General features: G+C 46.2%; 1 protein-coding gene across 2 annotated transcripts in view; it reads left to right on the top strand.

Moving 5' to 3' along the window:
• LOC140385216 (protein disulfide-isomerase TMX3-like) overlaps positions 1–13219 on the top strand; it is a 169293-nt gene that overhangs the window by 90259 nt on the left and 65815 nt on the right. For both annotated transcript variants that reach the window (XM_072467123.1, XM_072467124.1), the window contains 2 exons: positions 2167–2244; positions 11250–11316. In XM_072467123.1, the coding sequence (XP_072323224.1) occupies positions 2167–2244; positions 11250–11316 (145 nt within the window). The remainder of the gene's footprint in view (positions 1–2166; positions 2245–11249; positions 11317–13219) is intronic.

Below are 13219 nucleotides of genomic sequence, written 5' to 3'. Positions count from 1 at the left end.
TTCACTGCAACCAATTTGCAATGTATGACTTTGCAGAACCAAAACTTGCTGATGTGGTTTTCCAAAGGCAGATTCGAACAAACTAATTCTACTTCACAGGAGAAATATCATCCTGACCTAAGATTGAGTTGCTTTCTTCATTTAAAAATCTTTCATAGCCAGAACTGAGGAGCTGGCCTTCGATGAGAGATCCTCATAGCAACTCACTCCAGTTGAAAATTCTTAAATACTTTTTGCCCTTTTATCTTTGTTCTCTATTGTCTTCACAAATTCCTTCAAACTTGAGTTTCCCACATATTAAAACGTTTCATGTTCCTGTAATACCTCAAATTTGGATCAATAAAATCTTAAAGTGTCTGCCCCTGTTTACTTACGAATCTCCTGTAAGACGCAAACATTCCTTGACATCTTTGAACCTATTTTGAAATTCAATAGCTACACAACAATTCCAAAACTTAATTCCAAATGTAAATTTCAAATCTACTCTCTTTACTGTAAATCGAAAGCCAGCATCAGGCCTCAATATAAATGCAAAAATAAAACACTTTTGCTCTTTCATCCCTTAGACTCCACAGAGAATTTGACTCCTATTAGCCCCGGGCCCACAGACACTACTTTCCTTACCTACACAGAATATATACATGACACAAAAATTGCACATCATCAGAGACAGGAAGCCAAGGGAAGAGGGTTAAGTGGAGAGTTCCACTTATGATCATAGTTGCAGTCAGTTGAGTGTCAGCAAGATGTATGTGTGTGTGATGACCTTTGCTAGACAGGAACACCATACTCTGCTGTGAAGTATCATCGACCAGGTGTTGAACCGAGAATATTGTGGCAGCAGTGCCCTACATGGATCCAGAAAATGAAACGGTGCTGATAGAGGTGGATGAAGAGGGGACCCTAATTTCCAGAGAGTGCCAGTGCAGATAACTGAAGCCATTTCAAAAAAACACAGCTGTGCATTGGGTTTCATAAACAAGAACATAAAGAATAAGGGGTGAAATTTACCGGCTGTTCGCGCCAGCAGGATATTCCGGACCCACCGACTGTGCACCCCCGCCTCGGGTTTCCCGGCGACGAGGGGCTCATTCAATAGGAAACCCCATTGGCAACGGCGGGACCAGAAGATCCCACTGGCGGGCCGCCTCCACTGCCGAAAAACACGCAGCAGGCTGCTAGGTAAATCCTGCCCAAGAGTAAAGAAACAATGATAAATTTGAACAAAATACTGCCATTAATAAAAGCCACAAAGAATGCACAATGTAGATTCACCAGAAAGATGCCCAGAAACGGAAATTGTGGCTACGAGGTGAGACTTTATGTGCTGAAATAATTTCCATTGGAACAGCAAGGGTTAAAAAGAGATTTAATAGATTTCTTAAATTATGAAAGGTTTTAGTAGAATGAATAATTAATGACATTCCTCTGACTGGGAATCAATAATGAGGGGTCATTAATGCAATATGGTCACTAAGCCAGTAACGAGACAAATTAGAAGAAATCTTTGTACACTTATTTGTTTTTTATTCATTCAAGGGATGTGGGTTTCACTGGCTAACCCATCCCTAATTGCCCTTGAGAAGGTTGTTGCAGCATAGAATAGAATGCATTGTGACGTGAGCTGGCTGATTGTTGTATCTTTTAACTGAAGATAGATAAATATTTGAATCAGAATAAGCAACAATAATAGTGAATAAATTGAGCACTGTGATTTATTTATTTTTTGGTTGCTCCAGCAGCTGGTTCTGACACTCTGGCCCAAATGGCCTCTTGTGCTGTAAAGTTATGATCCAAAGCTTTAACTTCTTTATATACTGTGCATCTGACATAGCAAAAGAGCAGAGCTATTGTTTCCGACTTCTTACATCTACCTATTGTTTTTTGATTGAAATAGTAAAGAAAGAAATTATTTTAAAAATCTATGAATAAACTGATATGTAGTCCACGCGTTTCTATTTTGAGGAGGATGCTCCAGATTTTCTGCAGGGTTTATGTCTCAAAACCAGAAATGCATCTAATAAAAACTATTAGTCATAAAATGTTAAGTAAACCTGAAAAATGTATTTGTAATTTTTTTTAGCTTATGAGTTCTTAGCTACATGATGGGGGAAAAGTACTGTCAAGAACTGTGTTTTAATCCTTAGCAATTTTACTCTCCACTAGGAAAAGTTCTTTGAGGTGGCGGCAGAACTGATTGTGTATACCTACTTCTTTTCTGCTTCAGAGGATGCTTTACCAGAGGTGATTTTTTTCAAGTTAATTGTCATGTGCCTTTCAAATTGTAATTATTTTTTCTGCTGCAAATGCCAGTAGGTCCTACTAGCTGTTTCTTCCACACAAGTAAATCTATTGTCGACTCATTCTCCTACTGTCGGCCATGGCGCTGTTGATAGCACACACGCCTCTGAATCATAAAGTTTGGGGTTCAATTCACACTCCAGGGCTTGAGTACAAAAAAATGATCAATGAGAACACTCCAGTGAAATACTGAGGGAGCACTACACTGCACTATCAGAGGTGCTGCATCTCGGATGAGAGCTCAAACTCTGGTTCCGCCTGCTTGGCTGGATGTGAAAGATCCCTTGGCACTATTTCCAAGAGAAGGGAAATTATTCCGAGTATAAAAATGCTGGAAATGCTCAGCAAGTTAGACAGCATCTGTCAAGTAAAATGGAGTTAATGTGAGAGGTTTAAGATGGCCAGTGGTTGTGAAAAGTGCAAATCTTTCTTTCTTTTACTCACAAGCAACTTTATCTCTTTTGTTTAGTCTGCCAAAACAGTGTTTCACCCTTTTTCAGTGTTGGCCATTTTTATGTTGTTCCAGTTTTAATTTCAGTTAATTGCTTGTACATTAGCTGGTTTAGTGGTAATGAAATGCAGGGATGTTGGAATCTGTAAACACTGAAATGCAGAATTCCTCAACTATTGATAGTCATAGCCTGAGATGCTTGAACTGTGCAGAAAATTATTAATGATGCAGCACAGAAAGACACTGTGTAGTCCATTGAGTCAATGCCTACTCTTTCAAAGAGCAGTCCATAGAATCTCCACAGTGCCGAAGGAGGCCATTTGGCCATGGGTCTGCACCAACCCTCCAATAGAGCACCCTACCTAGGCCCACTCTCCCACCCTATCCTATCCCTGTAACCCCACCTAACCTACACATCTTTGGACGCTAAGGGACAGCGTATTATGGCCAATACACCTAACCTGCACATCTTTGGGCCGTGGGAGCAAACCAGAGCACCCAGAGAAAACCCATGTAGACATGGGGAGAACATGTAAACTCCACACACACAGTCACCTAAAGTGGAAATCGAACCCGGGTCTCTGGCACTGAGGCAGCCATGCTAACCATTGTGCTACCGTGCCGCCACTCCAATTTGTTAATTGTATCATTTGATGTTGAGTAATGGGGGAGCATTAACTGAGTGGTTAGACTTCCGGGTGCGGCGATGACCAGCTGAGTCGCACGTTTCGGCAGCTCCCGGTGGAACGGACTTTTGGGCTTTTAATAAGAGCCCCAACGGCAATTTTAACGGCTAAAAGTACTGTGCGGTGAACCAGAAGGGAATCCCCCCTGGATACGGATGAAAAAAGGAGAGGAAGGTGGCCGGATTGCGGTGGATCCTTTCGAGCAGCGGCAAGGAAGGCAAGCAAAAACCAAGATGGCGTCGGAAGGTGGCAGTTTAATATGGGGCCCTGAACAACACGAGTTTTTGAAACGCTGCGTGGAAGAACTCAAAAAGGAAATGAAGAAGGAGCTGTTGGCCCCGATATTACAGGCGATCGAAGGGCTAAAGGAGGAACAAAAGACCCAGGAGCGGGAGCTTTGGGTCGTGAAGGCAAAGGCTGCCGAGAATGAGGACGACATACAGGGCCTGGTGGTGAAGACGGAGATGCACGAGGCACACCATAAAAGATGTGTGGAAAGGCTGGAGGTGCTGGAGAACAACGCGAGGAGGAACAACCTAAGGATTCTTGGTCTTCCTGAAGGTGCGGAGGGAGCGGACGTCGGGGCATATGTGGCACGATGCTGCACTCGTTAATGGGAGCGGAGGCCCCGGCGGGTCCGCTGGAGGTGGAGGGAGCATACCGAGTGATGGCACGAGGACCGAGAGCAGGAGAAATTCCTAGAGCCGTAGTGGTGAGATTCCTCCGTTTTAAGGACAAAGAGATGGTCCTTAGATGGGCAAAGAAAACTCGGAGCAGTAAGTGGGAGAACGCGGTGATCCGCGTATACCAAGACTGGAGTGCGGAGGTGGCGAGAAGGAGGGCGAGCTTTAATCGGGCCAAGGCGGTGCTTCACAAAAAGAAGATAAAATTCGGAATGCTGCAACCGGCAAGACTGTGGGTCACATATCAAGGGAGGCACCACTACTTTGAGACGGCGGATGAGGCGTGGACTTTTATCGTGGAAGAAAAATTGGAATGAGCGGGTTATTTTTTTTATTAAAAAAAAAAAGAACGTTTGAAACAAAGTGGTGGGGCGAGTATGGGGGGCGAAGAGGGGGGTAAAAAGGGGGGAAAGGGGAGTTTTATGTTATTAATCCTGCGATGTGGTAACTTTTCTCTCTTCCACAGGAGGTGGTGGGGGGAGGAAAGGAGGTGGAGGAGATGGGGCGTTGGCCATTGGGGGCGGGGCCAAGGGGGAAGCGCGGGCTCGGTTCCCGCGCTATGATAATCATGGCGGGAATAGGGAAGCAGGAAGGAGGGGGCGTCGCACGGTGCGAGCCGAGGTCACGGGGGGAAGCCGAGGTCGGCCAGAGTTTGCTGACTTCTGGGAGCAACATGGGGGGTGTAACTACGCTAGTGGGGGATCTAGCGGGGGGGGGGGGGTGGGAGGGGGGAATTATTGGGCTGCTGCTGCTGGGGAGAGGGGGGAGCTGGCATGGGGTGGGATGGGCGGGGGAACACCGCCTGGGGGGGACACAGCTGCGTGGGAACCGGGTGAGGAGCTGGAAAAAGGGGATGGCTAATCGACAAGGGGGGGGTAAAAAGCCCCCCAGCCCGGCTGATCACGTGGAACGTGAGAGGGCTGAACGGGCCGATAAAGAGGGCACGGGTACTCGCACACCTGAAGAAACTTAAGGCAGATGTGGTTATGTTACAGGAAACGCACCTGAAACTGATAGACCAGGTTAGGCTACGCAAAGGATGGGTGGGGCAGGTGTTCCATTCGGGGCTAGATGCGAAAAACAGGGGGGTGGCTATATTAGTGGGGAAGCGGGTAATGTTTGAGGCAAAGACTATAGTGGCGGATAGCGGGGGCAGATACGTGATGGTGAGTGGCAAACTACAGGGGGAGACAGTGGTTTTGGTAAACTTATATGCCCCGAACTGGGATGATGCCAATTTTATGAGGCGTATGCTAGGACGCATCCCGGACCTAGAGGTGGGAAAGTTGGTAATGGGGGGAGATTTCAATACGGTGTTGGAACCAGGGCTGGACAGGTCGAGGTCCAGGACTGGAGGCCGGCAGCAGCCAAGGTGCTTAAAGATTTTATGGAGCAGATGGGAGGAGTAGACCCGTGGAGATTTAGCAGACCTAGGAGTAAGGAGTTTTCGTTTTTCTCCTATGTCCACAAAGTTTATTCGCGAATAGACTTTTTTGTTTTGGGAAGGGCGTTGATCCCGAAGGTGAGGGGAACGGAGTATGCGGCTATAGCCATTTCGGATCACGCTCCACATTGGGTGGACTTGGAGATAGGGGAGGAAACAGAAGGGCGCCCACCCTGGAGAATGGACATGGGACTAATGGCAGATGAGGGGGTGTGTCTAAGGGTGAGGGGATGCATTGAAAAGTACTTGGAACTCAATGATAATGGGGAGGTCCAGGTGGGAGTGGTCTGGGAGGCGCTGAAGGCAGTGGTTAGAGGGGAGCTGATATCAATAAGGGCACATAAAGGAAAGCAGGAGAGTAGGGAACGGGAGTGGTTGCTGCAAGAACTTTTGAGGGTGGACAGGCAATATGCGGAGGCACCGGAGGAGGGACTGTACAGGGAAAGGCAAAGGCTACACGTAGAATTTGACTTGCTGACAACGGGTACTGCAGAGGCACAGTGGAGGAAGCCACAGGGTGTACAGTACGAATATGGGGAGAAGGCGAGCAGGTTGCTGGCCCACCAATTGAGGAAAAGGGGAGCAGCGAGGGAAATAGAGGGAGTGAGGGATGAGGAAGGAGAGATGGAGCGGGGAGAGTGAATGGAGTGTTCAAGGCATTTTATAAAAAATTATACGAAGCTCAACCCCCAGATGGGAGGGAGAGAATGATGGGCTTTCTGGACCGGCTGGAATTTCCCAAGGTGGAGGAGCAGGAAAGGGTGGGACTGGGAGCACAGATTGAAATAGAGGAAGTAGTGAAAGGAATTAGGAGCATGCAGGCGGGGAAGGCTCCGGGACCGGATGGATTCCCAGTTGAATTTTACAGGAAATATGTGGACTTGCTCGCCCCGCTACTGATGAGGACCTTTAATGAGGCAAAGGAAAGGGGACAGCAGCCTCCGACTATGTCTGAGGCAACGATATCGCTTCTCCTAAAGAAGGAAAAGGACCCGCTGCAATGCAGGTCCTATAGACCTATTTCCCTCCTAAATGTAGATGCTAAGATTCTGGCCAAGGTAATGGCAATGAGGATAGAGGATTGTGTCCCGAGGGTGGTCCATGAGGACCAAACTGGGTTTGTGAAGGGGAGGCAGCTGAATACGAATATACGGAGGCTGCTAGGGGTAATGATGATGCCCCCACCAGAGGGGGAATCGGAGATAGTGGTGGCGCTGGATGCCGAGAAAGCATTTGATAGAGTGGAGTGGGATTATCTGTGGGAGGTGCTGAGGAGATTTGGTTTTGGAGACGAGTATGTTGGATGGGTGCAGCTGTTGTATAGGGCCCCAGTGGCGAGTGTGGTCACGAATGGACGGGGATCTGCATACTTTCGGCTCCATAGAGGGACAAGGCAGGGATGCCCTCTGTCCCCATTATTGTTTGCACTGGCGATTGAGCCCCTGGCAATAGCATTGAGGGGTTCTAAGAAGTGGAGGGGAGTACGTAGAGGAGGAGAAGAACACCGGGTATCTCTGTATGCGGATGATTTGTTGTTATATGTAGCGGACCCGGCGGAGGGGATGCCAGAGATAATGCGGACACTTCGGGAGTTTGGAGAATTCTCAGGATATAAACTGAACATGGGGAAAAGTGAGTTGTTTGTGGTGCATCCAGGGGAGCAAAGCAGAGAAATAGAGGACTTTCCGCTGAGGAAGGTAACAAGGGACTTTCGTTACTTGGGGATCCAGATAGCCAAGAATTGGGGTACATTGCATAGGTTAAATTTAACGCGATTGGTGGAACAAATGGAGGAGGACTTCAAGAGATGGGACATGGTATCCCTGTCACTGGCAGGGAGGGTGCAGGCAGTTAAAATGGTAGTCCTCCCGAGATTCCTCTTTGTGTTTCAGTGCCTCCCGGTGGTGATCACGAAGGCTTTTTTCAAAAGGATCGAAAAGAGTATCATGAGTTTTGTGTGGGCCGGGAAGACCCCGAGAGTGAGGAAGGGATTCTTACAGCGTAGTAGGGATAGGGGGGGGCTGGCACTACTGAGCCTAAGTGAGTACTACTGGGCCGCCAATATCTCAATGGTGAGTAAGTGGATGGAAGAAGAGGAGGGAGCGGCGTGGAAGAGATTGGAGAGGGCGTCCTGTAGGGGGACTAGCCTACAAGCTATGGTGACGGCCCCATTGCCGTTCTCACCGAAGAAATACAGCACAAGCCCGGTGGTGGTGGCGACTTTGAAAATTTGGGGACAGTGGAGACGGCATAGGGGAAAGACTGGAGCCTTGGGGGGGTCCCCGATAAGAAATAACCATAGGTTTGCCCTGGGGAGAATGGATGGGGGATTTGGAATATGTCAAAGAGCAGGAGTAACGCAACTGAAAGATCTGTTTGTGGATGGGAAGTTCGCAAGTCTGGGAGCGCTGACCGAGAAATATGGGTTGCCCCAAGGGAATGCATTCCGGTATATGCAACTGAGGGCTTTTGCGAGGCAACAGGTGAGGGAATTCCCGCAGCTCCCGACGCATGAGGTGCAGGACAGAGTGATCTCAAAGACATGGGTGGGGGACGGTAAGGTGTCAGATATATATATAGGGAAATGAGGGACGAGGGGGAGATTATGGTAGATGAGCTGAAAGGGAAATGGGAAGAAGAGCTGGGGGAGGAGATTGAGGAGGGGCTGTGGGCGGATGCCCTGAGTAGGGTAAACTCATCGTCCTCGTGTGCCAGGCTAAGCCTGATTCAATTTAAGGTGTTACACAGGGCGCATATGACTGGAGCACGGCTCAGTAAATTTTTTGGGGTAGAGGATAGGTGTGCGAGATGCTCGAGAAGCCCAGCGAATCACACCCACATGTTTTGGTCATGTCCGGCACTACAGGGGTTCTGGGTGGGGGTGACAAAGGTGCTTTCGAAAGTAGTGGGGGTCCAGGTCGAACCAAGCTGGGGGTTGGCTATATTTGGGGTTGCACAAGAGCCGGGAGTGCAGGAGGCGAGAGAGGCCGATGTTTTGGCCTTTGCGTCCCTAGTAGCCCGGCGCAGGATACTGTTGATGTGGAAGGAAGCCAAGCCCCCGGGGGTGGAGACCTGGATAAATGACATGGCAGGGTTTATAAAGCTGGAACGGATTAAGTTCGTCCTAAGGGGATCGGCTCAAGGGTTCACCAAGCGGTAGCAACCGTTCGTCGAATGCCTCACAGAAAGATAGAGGGAATGGAAAAGAAGAAGGCAGCAGCAGCAGCCCGGGGGGGGGGGGGGGGGGGAGGAACCAGAAGGACTCTCAGGGTTGTTAATATGTATATGTATAATATGTATAGGTCGTTGCTATAAATAATTGTGTATTGGACTGTTAAATCATATTTTTGGAGAGTGTTTATCTGAGACAAGGCAGTTACCATTTAGTTTTAGTTTTCGTTTTTGTTATATATTATTTATTCTTTGTTTATAAAACAGGTCATTGTTATTTATACTGTTATATTATTGTGTAAAGGATACACAATGTACTGTGATGGTTGACCAAAAATTTTCAATAAAATATTTATTTTTTTAAAAAACTGAGTGGTTACCTGCGCACGTATAACTAGACACTGACACAAGTTTTGGAGTGGAGTCAGAAATATAAATCTGTCCTAAGAAAAGACTGGCTTTGGATTCTCCTTCTTCTGACTGTCAGGTTTATAAGTTTGTCATCTCGCTTGTGGTTTCACCATAAACCTGCAATTTCTTTCTTCAAATATTTATTGAATTCCCTTTTAAACCCTCCAACTGAATCCATTTCAACCATCCTATCAGGTAGTGCTTTCCAAATTCTAACCACTTGTTGTATAATTAAGTATTTCCTCGTGTTGTCTGGTTCTTTTTTTTTCCCAATTAAAGGGCAATTTTGTGTGGCCAATCCACCTACCCTGCACATATTTAAGTTGAGGGGGTGGAACCCACGCAGACACAGGGAGAATGTGCAAACTCCAAACGGACGGGGGCCGGGATTGAACCCGGGACCTCAGCGCCGTGAGACAGCAATGCTAACCGTGCCACCCCGTTATCTGGTTCTTTTAACATTTTAACAATCGGTATAATTCTCTACCTCCTGAGTATTAGCCCTCAACCAGAATTTCTACTCTATAGATCCATGTTGATTTTAAATGCCTATTCAATTCTACTCTTTGCTGAGAGGAGTAGAGCTTCATCTGTCTGCCTTCTAACAGTCACCCATTTCATGTCCTTCCTAAATTGTAGTGTTCAGAATTGGACACAATATTGCAGCTTAAATAGTCCTTCTGTTTTGTGACTTAGATACTCTGTCTCTATTTATAAAGCCCAGGATCCCATATGTTTTATTAATTCACACATGCACCACATACACACACACGTATGTATAAGCTGTTTTTGATTATTGTTTATTCTTTGATGAGAGTGTTGTGTTTTGGGTGTCTCTTGGGTGAGTCGAGTTTTCCTACATGTGCCACAACAGGTGCACAAGGTTGAATTTGAATTGATCTCTGTGGGCCGACTGCATAATCTCTTAACCAAACTAAGGAGACCCTCTTGGGGCGCTGATGATTGGCCAACTGAACAATAGTTCATTGGGACTTGAGGTGCAATCCTGTTATTGGGGGCTGCGATTCTACCGAGCATCTGTAATTAACCATAAAAGCAGCAATACATTTGCCAGTACATTGTGGTTTTAGTTGGTTAAACTCCACTATCTTAACCCATGCTGGGAGATTCCTGAACCAAATCTGCTGTTCACCATATCTGGCAAGTGGAGAATAGTTAGATGGATTTCTCAATAATTTGAATGCTGGTGTGGTGATGGAATTTTGTGGGTCCCAATTTTAAGGAATGGATTGTATACATGACGTGTATATTTGGGGCCTGGTAAGCCTGATGATTATGATTGAACATGGAATTTGTGCACCTTCCTTGACAATGGACATATTCTCCCAGAGTTCTTTTTCTGGTTTTCCACCCTATCTGCCCAACTGCCCTGGATTAATGGTACCATGGATCAGAAGATTGTTGGAAGAGACCTGTTGAACAGGTTCCCTGCTGTCCCTCTAGGCTCATGGTTTAAATGGTTATTTCAAGACCAGGCTCAAACCTGTTCTTTGTGTTATTAGTTGGGGATGGATTTTGGCCAGAACACCAGTTCACACACCGAGCTGCCTGGGCCTGCATTCAATGTTTCATCTGAAAAATAGCATCTCTAGCATTGGCATGTTCCCTTGATGTTGCATTGAAGTGTCATCCTAGATTCTGTGCTCAGGAATTGAACTTGAACCCTTCTCACTCTTGAGAGAGTGCTAGCACTGAGCCAAGGCTGACACCTCATGACCTCACATGGCTCTTACAAATTGACAAAGTGTAATAAGTTATAGAAATGTGTTCTTGAAAGGAAGAAATTATTTCTAATTATGGTGTAACTACATTCTCTTGACCACCACCACTCCCCAACCCCCACACCACAAGCATGAGCATAATTGTGTGTCTGAAGGCGGCAGGGTTTATGATCTTGCTGAAAAAAACAAAAAAGTTAACTAGCTGTTTCCGTGTATCAGTATAGTGTAACCAAGGAGGATGGATTATTTTGAAAATATATCTTACTGTAGGTCCTTTAGTTAGCCTGCAAAAGTCTTCATTGCTAATGCAAAATAAATCTGGGCAGTTTGCAAGAGTTTGTGATGATGTTTTTCCACCAGGATGTCTCCATCCAGGAACTTCCTGCCATATTGGTCGTCAAAGATGGAACCTACTACACATACGATGGTGAGTCCAAAAAGCATGGTTTGTTATTGATCCTAATGGATGTTTTGACAAGCGGGAATGATTTTGTAGTATGGATTTGATATTTTTTTTTTTGCAATGAGGTTCACGACATTTAAACAGCGGAAACTGCAGCCTGCCACTGACTGGGTGAGGTGACCATCAATTCCTGCTTTTATGGCATCATAAAACGTGACATTGGGCTTGTCACGATATTTTCAGCTGCCGTTGCCAAACCCACCAATGGGAACAGAAAATGCCTGCCCTCATCCTCAGTGTTACTTTCAGCACAAAGGGTAACGCCATAAATGCCAGGCTGCTGCCTACTGTAGATAATGTATCGGGGTTCGATGCTGTTGTGCATCCTGTGAATTGACCCCATGCCTTTCGCATGACAGAATTGACTCTTGCTGCCCAGTAGCTATTTACATGGTAGCACAACCTAGCAGGTAAAACAGTGCAGCGCCTTGAGGAATAAAGTAGATATTATGTTTTCCTTGTGCATTTATGTTCTGCCTCAGTGTTTTCTGGGGAACAGAGTAGCAGGGACCAAAAGATAATGATTTTGGTCTTCCCAATACGCGTCGGATGAAATTTCTGTTTTGCCAACACTGCACGTCTTACAAGTAGGGACATCAAACTTTTAATTTAAACTACCACTCAAATGCAGAGGTGTTTCATTATCAGAGCTGCCTAAGTGGTCTGAAAGTGTATAGCAGATCTCATCTAAATATGACATCTTCGTGAGCACTGCCTTGTGTTTTGGGCACCTTATCTTGCCGGTAAGTCTTTGGTAAGTCAGAGGGGTGGGGGAGGTGCTTGGGGAAGGTGCAGTTGTGACCAAATATACCGTGGAGCTGGCCTGAGCACTCCTACTGCTCATGGATGTACAGTAAGTTTAAACAGTAACTTTTTTTAATAAACATCCATTTTTGGTTGTGATCACTTTCAAAGTTTCATCCACACTAGCAAATCCTGATCAGAGCAGGCCAAATGATTCACCCTCTTGGGGAGCCCAATTTTCCCACAGCTTTGAAAACTGGCACCCTTCATTAGCAATGAGTCAAACGACTGTTCTAGATTGTCACGATGACTCAGCTGTTCTGTCAAATCACCAGGCTCCCGCACCGCATTTCTGCAGTGCAGTTTGGTAATGTAGCAATATTCAGAGCCACGGGTGTGAACCCACATCCTGTCTCATCAAATCAATTGTATTGAGATACTGCCAAGCCAATTGCTCCAAATGTATTTGTTGTACTGCATTGAGTAGAATAATGGGTTTTAACTCCAAATGTAACCTGCTGCATAAAGAATTCAGTAACAATCTCAGCAACATATTTTTGACTCGATCTCTATGAAATGCCTTGGAACTCCTGTTAAAGGCGCTATAGGATTACGCACCTGGGCATGTTTACGGACCCAGACTCGGCACTTCTTGAGTGCCACACATTTTTCAATATCTGTGCTAGGCAGCTGAAGGCATGGCCACCAATATTAATGTGAAGGGCTAGGGATGTGCAAGAGGCCAGTCAGAGGAATATAGCTCTTGAACCCGAGTTGGCCATTAGTCCCCACAAGCCTGCTGTGCCATTCAGCAAGATCATGGTTGATCTGTTTGTGGCCAAAACTCCACTTTCCTGTCTGCCCTCCATCACCCTTGACTCCCTTGCTGATCAAAACGTATCTAACTCCGTCTTGACTATATTCATGACCCTACCTCAAGTGCTCACTGGGGAAAAAAATTCCACAGACGTAACACCCCTCAGAGAAAAAGGTTCTCCTCACCTCAATCATAAAAGGGAGACCACTAATTTATAAACTGTATTGCCTGGTTCTAGATGCCCCCACTGTCCCCCATCAAAGAGAGATTCCCTCCGGATCCTATATGTTTCAATAAAATCACCTT

Source organism: Scyliorhinus torazame, chromosome 11 (genome assembly GCF_047496885.1).
Source record: "Scyliorhinus torazame isolate Kashiwa2021f chromosome 11, sScyTor2.1, whole genome shotgun sequence".
Taxonomy (NCBI): domain Eukaryota; kingdom Metazoa; phylum Chordata; class Chondrichthyes; order Carcharhiniformes; family Scyliorhinidae; genus Scyliorhinus; species Scyliorhinus torazame.
This window is presented reverse-complemented; position numbering and strand designations above follow the sequence as displayed.